The 17,695-nt window shown below is 37.7% G+C and overlaps 1 protein-coding gene across 1 annotated transcript; it reads right to left on the bottom strand.

The window, feature by feature from the left end:
- Positions 1 to 391: 391 nt before the first annotated feature.
- LOC109208082 (equilibrative nucleotide transporter 1-like) lies at positions 392 to 4,965 on the bottom strand. The gene is made up of 2 exons (XM_019371106.1): positions 4,304 to 4,965; positions 392 to 1,275 (listed from the first exon to the last, which is right to left on the bottom strand). Exons 1-2 carry the CDS (start codon positions 4,824 to 4,826, stop codon positions 548 to 550), a joined length of 1,251 nt encoding a protein of 416 aa, XP_019226651.1. The 5' UTR covers positions 4,827 to 4,965; the 3' UTR covers positions 392 to 547.
- Positions 4,966 to 17,695: the final 12,730 nt, after the last annotated feature.

Genomic DNA, 17,695 nt, shown 5'->3' with positions numbered 1-17,695 from the left:
CATTTTATAATATGCAGAATTCTTTTTGGATCTTAACTGAGGTTATTTTTGTCTAAATTTTATTACAAAGTAGCTAAATTTTAATCAATTTTATACTGTGCTAATTTTCAATGTAAATTCCATGTCTGGATTGTTGTTCTCTTAAATCGCGGCTAAGACTTCCACTTCTGTTGCGTCTTCCTTATCGCCGTCAGCCTAAAGAATTAGTTCTCCTAGCACTGTAGGAAGACTGGACTTCTACGAACAACATATCTCCCCTATTAGGACTACCTCAGGGAAGGCAGATAGCTCTTAAGCAGGGATCTTTTAATGCAGGTAACCCAGAGGACAGAGTACCCAAAATGCAACAATAATAAGTTTGAACAGGCAACTTAACATTCAGAATAAAGAATTATCAGCAGAAATATGTAATTTCCAAAGATATACATTAAAAATGCAATTCAACATTTAAAGTTACAACATGTCAGGATACACATTTAGAGAAGTTTGAAACTTTTGCAATGACAATTGGTTGAGGGGAACCAATATCTTACAAGCTGCTGATAAACTATATAACCCAGAACCATGATACAACAGATCCAATTGCCAGACCCATCACTAAGAACAATACAAGTACGGTCCCAGCTATCTCTGCTTTTTGCAGTTGGACAGTTTTTGGACCCAAGATCATTAGCAAACTAGTCAGGTAGCCATTAGTTAATCCCAGTAGACAGGTTAGTATTGTCACAGGAAACTCCGTCCTAAAGAATTTAGGCCCATGTAAGCAACCATAGAATAGAGGCAAAAACAACAGCCTTGCAAAGCAGGCACTAATAGCAACCTTTGCATTATCAAGAAATAATATAGGAGTCAGAGACTTCCCAACCAGATCAAACACATTGTAGCCAGTAATCAGCATGATCGGATACCAATCCTTCAGAAGTTGAGAATGCACGTCTTCTGTGACATATCCTGGAAATATGCACAAAGTGACCACATAAATGCTGAGGATGCCAAACCCATACCATTTTACTGTCCCAACAATGTCCAAAGTTGATCGCCATAATTCCGGAGTTAAGTCACCCTTATCCTCTTTCTCCTCATTCACAGCCTGAATTTTGAGATCATTGTAGTATTTAATTACTGGAAGTCTATGTGCCACATTGTAAAAGACTATGCACAAAATCATCACAGCAATGCTGAAAATGAAATAAAGGTTAGCGCTCCTTCTCAGCCCTTGAGCATCTTGTGGATATACAGCTTTGGTTAAAATTCTCAGCAATGAAACTAGGACACCTGCAACACAGAACAAGAATCTTAAGATTTCTACATGACCACATCCCAACTTTCTGATCTTAAAAAGCTGATTGGACAGAAAAGAGTAAGAAAACAAATGTTAAAAGCCAAGAGACTTAGAGAAGTTATATTTAGAATGTTCTGTTCTAGATTCATTCTATATATTTAATTAATAGTATGGAATACTCTTCATGATTCTGTTATAATAAGGAATCTCGGTATTCATATATCCCTCCTTGCTTAGTTACTTTCATTAACTCATGTAGTCTGTACTTTCCTTTTTTTCTAACAGTCTAAACTTCTGTATAAGGAGCTTCTTGTATATTGCTTATAAACAATCACAATAAAACGTTTTTTCCGTTATTCCCTCTTTTCACATCGTACCATGGCTCTATTGTTAAAACCTAAGTAGTTTAACAGCAGGCAGCCTTATGTTGCATACGTCGTAAAGAGTTCTTTTTTTTTTCTCACAATTTTACTAGTCTGGCCTCTTTCTAGTGACTTCTAGCATCATCACTCTGTTTCTCTGATGACCATTCGACATCATTGTTCACTTTTCCAGCTACTATTTTGGGATCTATCTGAAACTCTATGTCAGCTGACCTATCAAGTTAGCACTCCAAACAATCCTGTCAAGTTAGCTGTCTATATATGTCTACTAGTCAAGCCAACGGTAGTCACACACCCAGTCAGCTGCCATATCATTGTCCAATCATCACTGCAATGCCATCAAACAGTAACTTCTTTTGGCTTACTTGATTTGAATATCAAAGTTTAATATGTAAAATCTTACTGTTTCAGTAGCTTGAGTATGTCTAGGAGCATGTTGAAAGTCAAAAGAATTAATGCAGTTATGTGATAAGATGTTTTAAGATGCATTTTATGTGTTTATATAATAGTAGAGATTATTATTTTAATTCAATCATAATAACTAATCTCGACTGTAAGTAATTTTTCTTATTTAATAACTTTTCTCATTTCTAGTAGTCCAAACTTCATAATAGGAAGCTCCCACGTAAGCTCCTTTTAAGGAAGCTCTTGCATGTTCTTCATAGCCAATTGTAAAAAGAGGCTTTCACTCATATTTTCTCTCTTTTTAGGACAAATGTAATATTTGATAGTGGGACTCATAAGACACGTCATGCAATATCTTCCAGGTTGACAATGCTACAAGGAGCTCACAGATGCCTAACAAGAGATAATATTTGCTGAACAATAGTTAGCATTACTTCTATTTTTATATTTTGAGTAGGAGTTAGCATTATGTTTTTGTTTCATTGCGTACCATCTTCCACCAAAAAGAGCAGCAACAGATATCCATTTTTTTTTTGTATAAAGATCAGTTGACACATATGGATAGGTAAATGAAATCATCTATTCATATTTGATAAGGCCATCATAGGGAACACTGCTAAACACCTAAAGTCCTCGTGTGACTAATCTTGGTTGTTACTTTATCAATCACCCTCATATTAATCACAAAGAGTACTCCAGTCAGTATGTTTGCAGAATGCACCAGAGATAATAGCAAACATCAATTGCTTAAGAGAAAAAAAGAAGCACGACACCGTGCCAGTAAAAGAGATCCATTGAGGTCTCTCGTCCAATATATCAAAGTTAATGGTGATTGACTCCCGAGAAACGTCAACAACAACAACAACAACGACCAAGTATAGTCCCGCAAGTGGGGTCTGGGAGGGTAGTATGTATGCAGACCTTACCTCAACCCCGATGGGGTAGAGAGGCTGTTTCCGATAGACCCTCGGCTCAGATTGACGTCGAGTCGTCAAATTCTTAGCCAAAAGCACCTCGATAGTTTGGATTCAATTGGTATGTGAGTTGAGGCTTTTTGTCTTTTTGGGGATAAGTCGAATACAAGTTGAGTTTACGAAGCCGTGAGAAAATTGTTTCATCTATCACCATGACAAACTAATGGTATCAGATCGCTGAGACAAGTTACATAGAGACTGAAAGAAGAGCACTACGTCACCTAAAAAGTCTGAAATGTTTGCTGGGTCTGCCTGCATTTAACTACCTAGACTACAACAAATGCTACAGCTTTAACAAAATCAAAATCTAGGGTAAAGATAATGTGGGACTATGAGATTTTAATGCAATTGATAGAGATCATCTGCATGCCAAGATAAGGTTAGACAATTAGAAACACAAGTTTTCGCAGCTTTTGCAGATAGCAACATTCAGGGAGAAGATCTTAAAGTCCCCCAAATTCTGAACAGTTCATTTGTAAAACTAGTGAAGGCATCATGTTGACTCATGGGCAGATAATTTCCCTGAACAACTGTTTGAATATCTACTGTAGCTTTAACATGAGTAACACTCACCAAGAACAAGACCCAGGTCATAGTTAAAATTGGGTCGCATCAACTCTAACTTTTGTATCAGCTAAGCCTCAATCCCAAATTATCTGAGATCCCTCAATGAATCATCTCAGCCTCAATCCCAAATTAACTGAAATCTCTCAATGAATCATCTCTCATATCACAGAATTTCATTCCGATACATCTAAATCAAATACTATAGCTAACAAGATTACCCCAGGTTGCAACATTGATGCAACCAACCAGTTTTAACTCACATAAGCAGAATTCAATCAGGAAAAAAAGAGAAGAAAAGCAAGCTAACTTTATCCTTGTACATAGTATTCTTTCTGTCACAAAATGTGACACTCTTTCCTTTTTAATATGTTCCAAAAATGAATAACATATTTCTATATCCGAAATAATTTAATTTCAATTTTCATATTTTACCCATGATTTATACCCACAAAAATTTCTATAGGTCTTTTTAGACCACAATTTTCAAAAGTCTGACTGTCAAAAAACGGCACATAAATTGGGAGAGAGTATAGTCTTTGCTGAATTTGAAAAATTAAACAAATCATCAACTGAAGGATCAGATGCTATCACCAAAAGATGTAGTAACATCAGACTCAAATTATCCATAGAAAGAGTCAATCTAGGTCAGACGCTGAAAAGTCAACGAGCAAAATGAGGAATAGTTAGTATACCGGAAGCAGCAGTTCCGGCGACGGTAGCCTGCATGTACCTGTCCGGCAACTCACCGGCTGCCCCAATGACTCCACCTTGAACCAACGCATCAGCAATCCCGCAAAGTCCGACCAATCCGACCGTCACATAAAACCCACTATACACTCCAATACTCCCCTTAACATAAAACACATCCATCAACGGCACCGTCACAAGAGCGACAACAAACAGAAACATGCCGACATTAATCCGCACAAAAGAACTGGTTTTATTAGCAAAAGCGACAATGAAGAGCAAGCAAATGAAGCCGATGATCATGTAAACAATGGCGAAGATACGGTCGACCATTACGTCTGGGTAAAGGTAAGAGAAGTAATCGACGGCGGTGATGAATGCGTTCCATGGGAGAAGGTAACCGGTACCGAGAGTGAAGTAAATGATATAGGCTATGTGGAATGTGTCCTTTGGAATTTTGGGATTAGAGGAAGGAGGTAGTAGAGATGCGGTGGATTCTGAATCGGCGATTACAGTGGTTGCACCCATCGGCGGTCTTCTGTCTTTTCTCGCTTTTTCTTGACTTAATTTCTTTTTGCGATAAGATAGACTGGTATTTTCGTAGTGGTTAGTGGGATCAGCTTACGTGAGATAGTGGACCGACCATGTGAGGAATAAGATAATTACTCCACCAAAATAGGATTAGATATTTTAGCTAATTATCATCACGAGTTATAGTTGGATAAATAATATGTTTAGATCTTTAATAAATTCCACATTAGATTAATCGGGACCTAAATATAGAGACGGAACAATAATACATTCAGCTAATTGTGGGAGGGGATGTGGACAATAATTGGAAATTGGAGCGACGTGTAACAATCGGTCAAGTATTTGTGTATTATAATTGAAGGAATGTTAATTGATAATTGTATTTGGTTTTTGAGCTAAGCAAGTCAGACTTCTAAGCAAAGGTGGTGATGAAGAGGATGACTTGTTTTGCCCGAGTATTTTCAATTCTTCTTTTTTGTTTTCTGTGGGAAAGATGAGTGTCTTTTTTTTTTTTTTATCTATAAGATTAAGTACTTTCATTGCTTCAAGGTGCATACATGGAGAGTGGTGCAGGTGCACCACTAGTAGCATAAGGAAAGAGATTCTATATCTATAGTTCCATCCCTTGATGGATCATTACAAAAAAAAGTGGTATCAGTATCTGTTAATACCCAATTTTTCCCTGTATATTTTTATGTAAAATATCTTTAAAAAATAATGTATATATGCATATATAAGTATGTCCAAGCATCTTACTATTTTTTCCATAATTTTTAAGGTTTTTAAACTGATTTATTTCCCTTTTTCATCCATAAAAACCCAATGATTATTTCCAAAATTGTTATTTTGGTAATTCATTTATTGGAATTTTATATTTATATTAAAATATGGCTAAGGTATTTTTTACACATTTTTTACAAATTTATTTGGTATTTTTAAGGATAGAATTGCATAATTGCAATATTAGCCATTTTTAGGTTTAAATTCGTCTCATATTCATAAAAGGAGATTTCATATTTTTAAATGGATAATTATGGATTATAGATCATTTTGGTGCTTTCAATTTATTCCCAGAAATCAATTTACTATTTTTTATAATTTTAAAAGTTAAAATTGGCTATTTAAATAATAGCCCAATTCGTTTCAATTTTAGCCTAAAATCTGACCCCAAATTGGACCCCAATTTCCAGACCAATTTCAATTAAAACCCTACCCAGGCCCCAATTACCCCTACCCGACCCAAAACCATATACCATTTTAAGCCAAAAGACCCCCCCCCCCCCGAAACCCCTCCATTTTCCTCACTCGTCTCTATCTCTCTAACCTCTGGTTCTCTCTAGAACCTTCCCCCTTCCCCTCCTCTCCGATGAATCCCCTTCATCTTCTCCGGCCACCTTCTGACCTGAATCCATGGTGGTTTCACCACCCACCAAGCCACCTATGGCCCCTCACGTTTGGTTACTGAATTTTTCATGACGTGACCACGAAGAGTTGGGTCTATGCCTCTGTCGATTCATGTTCCACGGCCATTTCCGGCCTTGCTCCGGCAAGCCATGTTTGTTCGAGCCTGGCCTCAACTCCTCTTGCTTAGATCCAAGCCTTTCTCACCGTGGGTTCCTCTGAAAACCCTAGCTTTGAGGTTTTTCTGATCTCTTTAGATCTGTTCCAGATTTATGCTTTCCCTAAGTTTCTAAACGATTTTCCGATTTTTTTTTCAAAAAAAAAATAATAAATTAATGCTTTAAAAACCTTTATTTTTCGATCTAGGGTTTTGAGTTATGTTTCTCTGATTTTATTGTGTGTTTCTCTGATTTTCTTCTTCTCTTGTGTGTTCTCTACTATGTTTCTCCTGCTGTGTTCTTGTTAAATCTCTTCTACCATGTTCTTCTATTATGTTGCTCCTACTGTGCTCTTGTTAAGATTTTCCTACCATGTTCTTATTTGTTTCTTCTACCAGTTCTTCTACTGTTGTTTCACATATTATTTTTTGCTTTGTTTCTCATGAGTTTCTGTTACTGAAAAAGCATGTAGAAGGTCCCAGTTCCTTTCTGAGACCTTTGAACTTGTTTCGACTAGTATATTTTGCTTTCTTGATTACTCGCCCTCTCATCTCGGCACTCAATTGATGGTAAAACCCTAAAAAATTAGGGGGTTCATCCGGGTTTGAGAACATTGGCTATGTGATATGTTTGTTCTTCATCTTTAAAGCTGTCTGATTTCAGAAACCCTAACTATTTCGAGGTTCTGAGCTTGTTTCTCAACTGAGTCTCAAAACTCTTTGTCTCAACCTCTGTCTCTTTAAGCAATTCTGATTTTCCACTAAAACTTTTCTAAGGTCTTTTACACTGGATTTTTTGTATGCTACTAGATGCTACTTCTCTTCTGCATTGCTAACCTATGTGACTACCATGCTCCTATAGTCTGCTATCTACTGATTTTGCATTGACACGACATCTTCTTAACATGTTTGTATGCTCTTTATATGCGTTGAACTTCCCCTTTAAAATGGCTTTCAAATTTTGATTAGTTTCAGACTTCCTTCTGTATAGGTTTGATTGATTGATTTCCTTGTTTGTTGATTTCCCTATGACTCGATTTAAGTTATTTGACTTTTCTTAACTTTTCTGACTTGGTTCATTCATGGACCAGTGATTACAAAATCTCTGATCTTTGATTTACTGGCTACTAATTGATTTCTCTTACCTTATTTATGCAACCGTGTATTTCAAAGCTCTGCCCCTAAAATAAACTCCTATGTATTTACCCCTAATTGCCTACTTTGCACAAAATGCTTGTTTGATTTCTTTCCTTAAATAACTTTTACCGTTTGAATCTGAATTCCTTAATTAAAGAAAATCTTGTGTGATTGATTCTTAATTGATATTCAGTTCCTTAACTATTTTCTTACCTTATTTCGGCCTGATTTTCACACTATAAATCCACGACTCTTTCATAAACAGCACTCACTCATAGTCTTTCTGAACTCACACTTACACGCGATAGTATCTTCTCTTATTGTCTGCATTGTGGCCTGTTTGCAAGACTTACTGCTTTTCTCTACTTGTTTCTTTGAAAATGGTATGTTCTGATTTAAGTTTTAGCACCACAACAATGTGTTTATCCCTGTCTACTTACTGTTTTTGCATAGTTCAGCATTACTGATTTCTTTTCCTGCCTGTTCTGTTACGAATCCCTATTCCCCACCCCCTTGTGTGTTTAAGCTATGGTTTGGAGCATGACAATATGTAAATTGTTGCCCATGAATCAAACCTGATCCCTTGGGACCCTAGCCTCTATTAATGTGTGTTTGGACAAGCTTAGGGTATGCTAGCATTCTCCATTGCTGGGCATGCCCACAGCCTGCCCCTGCCTTTTTCAATTTCCCTATTCCCCTGAACCCCTTATGTGTACTTATTTCCCTCTCCTTTTTCCCTTTCCCCTATCAGAATTCTACTTCTGCACTTGCACTCTCTCTTAGTTTTTAAGTTCTGCCCCCCTCTTGTGAGCCTTGCCTTGGGACCCTGAGTTCCCTCTGAACTTGGACACTTGAGGGCTGGCCTTTCCACACTGCACTTGTGTTAATCTGGTAATACATTTGGGTGTGAGCATTGCCCGGAGTCCCTTTGAGGCTCTTAGGGAACTTTGACACACTCGAATGGGAGAAAAGCTTTGGATCATGATCTTATGGAGTTGGTTTACCTCATATTTCAGACATGAAGTCTGAATCAGGCTCTCCTTGGTTGTACTTGTATATGTTTCTTTTTTTTTCTGATGTATTTTTTTTTACTTTAATCTGGGCTGTAATAACTTGTAATAAACTCTTGGGGACGGCTAGTGAAAAGGGCGGATAACTATGCATGCAAAGGGTAGATACCATGTCTATAATTATTTTGAATTTTGCATATTCAAATGCATATAGAAATCATGCCTATAGGTACCTTTGAATAATTCACGCATATAGAAATCATGCCTATAGGCCCTGCTAGATCCTGTGTATTCCTTATCATCTAGAAATTATGTCTATAAGTATCTGGAAATCTGAATTCTGCATATGCATATAGAAAATATGCCTATAAGACCTTTCAAATCCTGTATATTCATCTTTTCATCTAGAAATCATGTTCATAGGTCTAAAACGAGTCTTCTGCATTTTTTATACCATATCCACAAAAGGCTTAAAACCAACTACGCATAGAAAGTATGTCTATAGGAACTATTAATTGAATCTGAATCGCTTCATTCGCGCATAGAGCTAAAACCAGTAATAACGATGTATCATCATTTGCAGAACTTACAGCCTTCGTAAAAAGTTGCCTTTCTTTAATAATCTGACTATATTTTTAACCAGTACGTATTCAGTTTATTGTTATTGCGCTCGTAATTCAGTAGATACCATGCCCATAGGATCCTTGTCCAACACTTAGGCAAACCTTAGGGTAAAATTAAATCTGTTTCTGTTAATAGCTACAACCAGCAGGCAGGCCTGGTTCGGGCTTCTTATCTGAAATATGTAACAAATCAGCCTGCCTCAACCTTTAAGTTCTCGCATGTTTAATGCTTAATCAGACCTTAACTAGTATGTGTAAGTCATGCTAAAAAATGTGTTTCTTTGTTAAGGGGGATATATCTGAGCCTTTGCGTGTGATGTTCTTTTCCCTAACTTGCTATTCATGTTTTGTATGTCGCCTTAGAATTTTTACCTTTAAAACCACAAATAAGCCTAACATCCCTACCTCCCTTAGGATTAGTAGTCCTAAATCCCCCGGGACTAATAGGATTGGGACGGGTAGTAGCATGCAATAGGTAAGCGAGACCATTTCGCATTTAATACCTTAACGGGGTGGGAAGGGTAGATACAGATATGATGACCACGCGATAATGTCACGTGTAGCCCCTCATTGAGGAGTGATTACCGGGCATTGTGTGGGGTGATCCATATTATTAATAAACCTAGGACCCCCCTCCCTTTATTCTTTCTTTCCAGTATTTTAAACTATTCTTTTTAAAATCAGCTTTTCTAATTGTTATTTCAAACTTTGTTCACTTTCAAACCTTTATGTGATAGAAAATCCCCTCTTATTTGAGCTTTATTTGTCTATATGCTAATTGTACCCAAATTCACAATAATAGTCTGGCCGGGAATCACACTAGTGGATTCTGAGGGGTGCCTAACACCTTCCCCTTAGAATAATTTCAAGCCCTTACCCTATCTCTGGTTATTCAAATCAAACCTCCTTGGTGTCCTAATGCACCCTAATCATTAGGTGGTGACTCTTCAAATCAAACCCAATTCCCAAAAGGAATGAGTTGTCCTCCCCAAATGTCACAAACCCGATTTCCGAGGGGGCGCGACCGGGAATATGTTAGGGTTGTGTGTGGTAAGAGAGGAGAGAAAGAAGAAAAATAAGGGGAAATACTTAGAGGGTGGGTGAAAAATTCGGGTTAAAAGAAAAAGAGGTAGAAAACTTACTTAGGTGCGCATCCGGGTGCGCGTTCGGTTCAAAGTGTGTGTTGCCGTGCATATCTGCCAGTGCGTCTAAAAATCACTTTAATCTATAATTTTTTCTTTAATGTAGACCCTTCTTGTCACGACCCGAATTTTCCACCATCGGGATCGTGATAGCGCCTACTCGTGGTAGCTAGGCAAGCCAACTTATTTACCTTTTCATCACTAAACAATTATTTTAACAATTTATAGCATCAATATAGAACATGAAATTTACTAAGAATAATAGCGGAAGTCTAATTTATAAATCTAAATCAAAACACAGAAAAGTTAACAATAGCCTCTACCCAAGATTTGGTGTCACATCACTCACGAACTACTAAGAATATACTAAATACAAAGGTCTGAAAGAAACATAGAAGTTGTCTGTCTCGAGACAAGGAGGCAACAGTCTAAAAGAGAACATAAAGAAGAGACGCCGGGCCTACGGACGCCTGCAAGGCTACCTCGGTCTCGTGATAATGAAAGCCTGCTCCCGTGCTAATGCTGCTACTGCTCCTCAGAACCTGGACCTGTGCAAAAATGCACAGAAGCGTAGCATCAGCACAACCGACCCCATGTGCTGGTAAGTGTCTAGCCTAACCCCGGCGAAGTAGTGACGAGGCTAGACCGGACACCACATAAACCTGTGCAGTTATAAATATACAACAGAAACAAAATACCAAACAACTAGCAATATGGGAGGGGGAAACATGCTGTGGGGAGATAACAATAGTAACAGTAATTTCGAGTAACAAACTAAAGCAGCTTAGATTCACAATGANTGCCCAAACATCAAAGAATCTAAATGGGCTTCTGATGTTAGTTTGATCCACTCCCAGTCTCAGATACATTGGTACAAACCTTCCAAGAAACGAAGGCTACCTCCCCAACAACTACTGAAACTACCTTGCCAAAGGGAAGAGCAACAACAAGCAGGGTGAAACAGAGTGAGAGAGACCTACAACAGGCTTTGGCTGAAAGTAAGAAGAAAAGGATGGGTAAAGGAAAAGGTAAGGTTGCAGAGTCCTCTGAAGCAGTTGATGTTGAGGAGATGGAACAGATCCATCAGGAGGATCATGCAACAATGGAGGTTCATACCCCAAGCCCAAAAAGACCAAGACTTCTTCCAAGAAGTCTTCCTCTGTGTCTGAGGCTGCTGAACCTTCATTGGCCAAGAGGACAAGGTCTGCAATAAAAAGCAAACAAGTTAGAGTTTCTGAAGATGACGAATGGAGTGGTGAAGAAGAAAATGAGTCAGATGGTAAACAAGACAAGCTGGCCAAGTTTGGCAAAAGGAAAATTTTGAAGGGAAGATTGCTGAAAGATTTGGTGGAACCAGGAATGGTTTGTTTGGTTGACACCCTAGTTGCTCAGGGCTGGAAGGACATGGTCCTTCAGATGGATGGGAGATTGGCCAGAAATGAAATCATTGAATTCATGGCAAATGCTGAAGTCAAAAATGGCAGAGTTACAAGCAATGTCAAAGTAGTTCAAGTGACATTTGATGCAGAGAAGTTGGAGAGATTCTAGACATCCCTGCCGAGGGATATGATGATTACACCAGACAGAGATGGACAAGTCTGGATTTCCTTCCGCCTGCCCTTACAATCACTAGGAGATTCTGTGATGTTGCAGAAGTGAATGTGGCCAAGTTTGTGCACAAGAGTGAAATGAAGCCACAGCACAAAGTCATTTTTGAGTTTGTCAACAAATGCCTAATGCCTAGGCATGAGAGAAGGCATATTGCAAATTATATGGACTTAGTTCTGATGGAGTGCCTTGAAAGTGGAAGGCAAATTAACTGGCCTGCATTCATCATCAAGCTACTGGACAGGGTTATCAATGGTTCCAAGGCTCATGCTACCCACTATGGCTTTATTCTGACTACGGTTCTAGATAGGTGCAATGTGCCTCTGAAGAAATGGGAAATGGCCACAAGCAAGGATTACTTTGGTATTAATACTCTGCTTGCTTGTGACTATTTAGTCAATGTCATTCCAAATGAACCTGGTTCATCCAAGAAGACACCTATCAACAGTAAAGTCAGGGCTCTTGTTCAGGAAAGTGAGGCCAAGGATGCTGAGATAGCTAGGCTAAAGGCTCGTGTGGTAGAGGTGGAATCTGAGAGGGATGCTCTCAGAACTGAGCTCACCAATGAAAAGGAGAAGAATGACGGAATTTTTCACAATATGCTGAATCTTCTCCAAGCCCAAAACCAACCCTCTAGCTCCCCCAAGCCTTACGAATTCTAACCTTTATCTCCTGAACCTGTCTAGTACCTTCAGTGACCCAGATTAGGGATTTTTCTTTCTTTTTGCTCATGTTTTGAATACTTTTGCTTTCTGCTTGTGGATTGTGGTAACAACATATCTTCTATCAATGATATCTACTGTTTTTGCTCTTGTTGAATGTTAATATTTCTTTGATAGTTTAAATATGTTTGCTTGATTACTGATGATTAATCCATGATTGCACTTACAGTTGCCCCAGTGGCCATGAGTACTTGTTAAAATCTGGGACTCACACTTTGTGTATGCAACTTTTCGATGATGCCAAAAGGGGGAAGAGATTGTGCTTTACATATTCTGAATAAGTGATATTTGTAACCTAATTAACCTGGTCCTTGATGATAAGTGAATTTTCTAAACTTTGTATTGATGGTTAAGCTGAAGCACAGAGTTTGTCATCATCAAAAAGGGGGAATTTGTTGGCCCAAGTAAATATGAAGTTTTGAAGACCGACAAAAGAACTCAGATATGGACCATGTCCATCTTGTGAAGCACAGTCATGATCAACCCACACATGTGAGATGCACGTGAAGGAGATAAATCTAACTTATTAGAAGTAATATCTCCTGATCTGATCGAAAAGGTTTCATATTGGATAAGGAGAGAAAGACTCCTTACACGAAGATAACACAGTTTAGGAAGAGGATAGTGTTAGAATATGAGATCAACTGGAACTCTTCTACCATAGAAGAGTAGCGTCTGTATCCCAGTCAATCTCTAATTACTAACTCCTTAAATATCAGTGTTGTTCTCTTTTACAGGTAATGCACATAAGCAAAAGTTAAACGTGAATTGAGAGCAAAATAGCAAGGCAATTTTGCAAGCAATTTATATGTGATTCAAGCGTGCAATCCTGAAGCTACTTGAACCAGTTCCAAGTGTCTATCGTTTGTTCTAGTTCAATTGTAGTAGGTGATTTTACATTGTACCTTTCAGCTTTTATAAAAGCAATTGTATTAGGTACTTAGAGTGTTCAAGTTAGAGTTAATTTGAAGTTGTCGCAACAGTTGAGGCATGTGCCACAACGGGATTAGAGTTAATCCTAGGTTTACAAAAGAGTTTTTGTAAATGTAGTTTTTGGCTCAGTGATTTTAGTGGAAGTTTGGAAAAATCCTACTAAGTAGTAGGTCGTGGTTTTTTTACCTTTTGAGCCAGGTATTTTCCGCGTAAAAATCTCCTTGTTCTTTATTTTCTTTACTTATTATTCCGTAAACAGTAGTAGTTGGAACACATAGAAGAACCATGTCCTTCTATAGTCAAGTTAAGAGAAAATTGGGTATCACAAATCACCCCCCCTCTTGTGTGGTATTGAAGTATAAAACATCAGGGACTATGATGTGATAGTCTTATCTTGGATAATGAACTAAGTTTCAAAGAATTACTAGGTGAAATTATGTATGCATATAGTGCTCAAGCCGTTTGGGATGATCTGTTAGAAATATTCAATAAAGTAGACGACTCAAGAACTTTTAATCTGCATAAAGATATTGCAACATTGAGTTAGGGGACTGCATCTGTATCAGTTTATTTCTCAAAACTCAAGGATCTATGGGAGGAATTTGAGTCCCTAGTTCCTGCTTCTTGTTATGATTGTCCAAAGTCTAAAGACTTTGTTGTGTATCTACAAAAACTGAAACTATATCAGTTTTCGATGGGCCTTAATGACTCATATGCTCAAGCTAGAAGTGAAATCTTGATGAGGAGTCCTACTCCAATAGTGAAGCAAGCTTATGCCTTAATAGTAAGTGATGAAGGGCAGAAGTCAGTAGCAGCAACCACAGGAATTCCAGGTGCTAATCCTGCCTTGACTTTAGCAAAATATGAAGTTGCAATGTATACAAGAATAGGAGGCAATCATCATTAGAAGTTCAAGAAAAACTACAAAGTGCAGTGTGATTTCTGCAAGATGAAGGGGCATAGCAAATAAAATTGCTTTAAGATTGTAGGATATCCTCCAGATTTCAAACCAAGAAGGAGAAGGAAATGTGGGAAATAATAATGCAGCCTATAATGCAAATGTACTCACAGACAATAACTCAATCATGCAACACAACTTAGTCCCTACATTTAACTATGGACATAATACAAATGTTTTTGATCATACAAGTGGAAGAAATTTGGGACAACCTTCAGGCTCATAAAGTCAGGTTACTGACATTCAAGAGAATACATGTCAACTGGGAAACTATGCTCTCACAAAGGAACAATATGATCAGCTTATGTAGATACTTAACAAAAGCTCTATCAAGCTCCAACCTCTGCAGCCAATGTAGCAGGTACTGATATTGATAAGGCAATGCTAGTGTCTATAGCATCTTGGGAACGGATCAGGGATACAGGGCTACAGATCACATGGTCTCTGATATAAATCTACTGAACAAGAACACTATAGTTGAGACAAGTAATCCCAAAAAGGTACTAATACCAAATGGTGATATATCTCATGTCAAACACATAGGGTCTACTCTATTTTAGAAGAAACCCTATAACGAATGTGTTTCATGTTCCTCAGTTTAAATACAATCTAATTTCTGTCTCCAAGCTAGCAAAAGAACTGTAGTGCTTAGCCATATTTTTTCCTGATTTTTGTGTCTTCCAGGATCTCTTCACTGGGAAGGTGAAGGAGATTGATAAAGAAGAAACATGGATATATCTACTACAAATGGATGTTGAGAGGAGGAACTTCAGAAATTTCATCATGTCTGCTAAAGAGCTTGGAACATCTACAAATAAAAGTCAAAAGATGGAGTTATGGCATAAGAGATTTGGTTATATGTCTGTTATAGGACTTCAAAAATTACTTTATGTTAATCTGCAAACTATTAGAGATAGAGTGAATAAGTGCACTGTATGTCCATGTGCCAAAAAAACAAGACTTCCATTTCCTTCAAGTAGTATTAAAAGCACTAGCCCCTCCGATTCACATGGACATATGGAGGCCATATAAAGTAGTAATATTTGATGAAACAAGTACTTTCTAACTGTAGTAGATGGCTATTCTAGAATGACATGGGTATTTTGTCACGACCCAAGTTCTCCCTCCATGAACCGCCGTGACGGTACCTCTCTACGACTAGGTAAGCCTAGCATTTGCAGAAAATGAAACGAAAACATAAAAGCTAACAACTAACAGGTAAATTTTAATAAGAAATTAAGATGCCGCTCGGTATATACAATAACCACTCTTGAAGGTTACATTAAACTCTCTCAAAATCCGGAATATCATAAGTCACAAGCTACAGAAAGAAACAGTGCTTCTATATCCAAAGTCTAACAAAAAGAAAAAAACAAGAAGTGTTTGACATGGGGAAGAGTAGAAAGGGACTCCGAGGTCTGCGGATGCGACAGATGTTGATACCCAATTTTTTCCTGTATATTTTTATATGCAAAATATCTTAAATAACATATATATGCATATATAAGTATGTCCAAGCATCTTACTATTTTTCCCATAATTTTTAAGGTTTTTAAACTGATTTATTTCCCTTTTTCATCCATAAAAGCTCAATGATTATTTCCAAAATTATTATTTTGGTAATTCATTTATTGGAATTTTATATTTTTATTAAAATATGGCTAAGGTATTTTTACACATTTTTACAAATTTATTTGGTATTTTTAAGGATAGAATTGCATAATTGCAATATTAGCCATTTTTAGGTTTAAATTTGTCTCTTATTCATAAAAGGATATTTCATATTTTTAAATGGATAATTATGTATTATAGATCATTTTGGTGCTTTCAATTTATTTTCAGAAATCAATTTACTATTTTTATTAATTTAAAAGGGTAAAATTGGCTATTTAAATAATAGCCCAATTCGTTTCAATTTTGGCCTAAAATCTGACCCCAGATTGGACCCCAATTTCAGCCCAATTTCAATTAAAACCCGACCCAGGCCCCAATTACCCCTACCCGACCCAAAACCATATTAAATCCTGGCCATTGATCTAAAAGATCAACGACCCTCATCCGTTCTTACCATTTTAAGCCAAACAACCCCCCCAAACCCCTCATTTGCCTCACTCGTCTCTATCTCTCTAACCTCTGGTTCTCTCTAGAACCTTCCCCCCTTCCCCTCCTCTCCTATGAGTTCCCTTCATCTTCTCCGGCCACCTTCTGACCTGAATCATAGTGGTTTCACCACCCACCAAGCCACCTATGGCCCCTCACGTTTGGTTACTGAATTTTCATGACTTGACCACGAAGAGTTGGGTCCAGACCTCTGTCGATTCAAGTTCCACGGCCATCTCCGGCCTTGCTCCGGCAAGCCGTGTCAGTTCGAGCCTGACCTCAACTCCTCCTGCTTAGATCCAAGCCTTTCTCACCATTTGGGTTCCTCTGAAAACCCTAGCTTTGAGGTTATTCTGATCTCTTTAGATCTGTTCCAGATTTATGCTTTCTCTAAGTTTTTAAACGATTTTCTGAAGTTATGCTTTCAAAACCTTTATTTTCCGATCTAGGGTTTTGAGTTATATTTCTCTGATTTTCTTGTGTATTTCTCTGGTTTTCTCTTCTCTTGTGTGTTCTCTACTATGTTTCTCCTACTGTGTTCTTGTTAAATCTCTTCTACCATGTTCTTCTATTATGTTGCTCCTACTGTGCTCTTGTTAAGATTTCCCTACCATGTTCTTATTTGTTTCTTCTACCAGTTCTTCAACTGTTGTTTCGCATATTATTTTTCGCTATGTTTCTCATGAGTTTCTGTTACTGAAAAGCATGTCGAAGGTCCCAGTTCCTTTTTGAGACCTTTGAACTTAGTTTCGACTAGTATCTTTTGCTTTCTTGATTACTCGCCACTCGATTGATGGTAAAACCCTAAAATTTAGGGATTCATTCGGGTTTGAGAACATTGGCTTGTGATATGTTTGCTCTTCATCTTTAAAGCTGTTTGATTTCAGAAACCCTAACTATTTCGAGGTTCTGAACTTGTTTCTCAATTGAGTCTCGAAATTCTTTGTCTCAACCTCTGTCTCTTTAAGCAATTCTGATTTTCCACTAAAACTTTTCTAAGGTCTTTTACACTGGATCTTTTGTATGCTACTAGATGCTACTTCTCTTCTACATTGCTAACCTATGTGACTACCAT

Source organism: Nicotiana attenuata, unplaced genomic scaffold (assembly GCF_001879085.1).
Source record: "Nicotiana attenuata strain UT unplaced genomic scaffold, NIATTr2, whole genome shotgun sequence".
Taxonomy (NCBI): domain Eukaryota; kingdom Viridiplantae; phylum Streptophyta; class Magnoliopsida; order Solanales; family Solanaceae; genus Nicotiana; species Nicotiana attenuata.
This window is presented reverse-complemented; position numbering and strand designations above follow the sequence as displayed.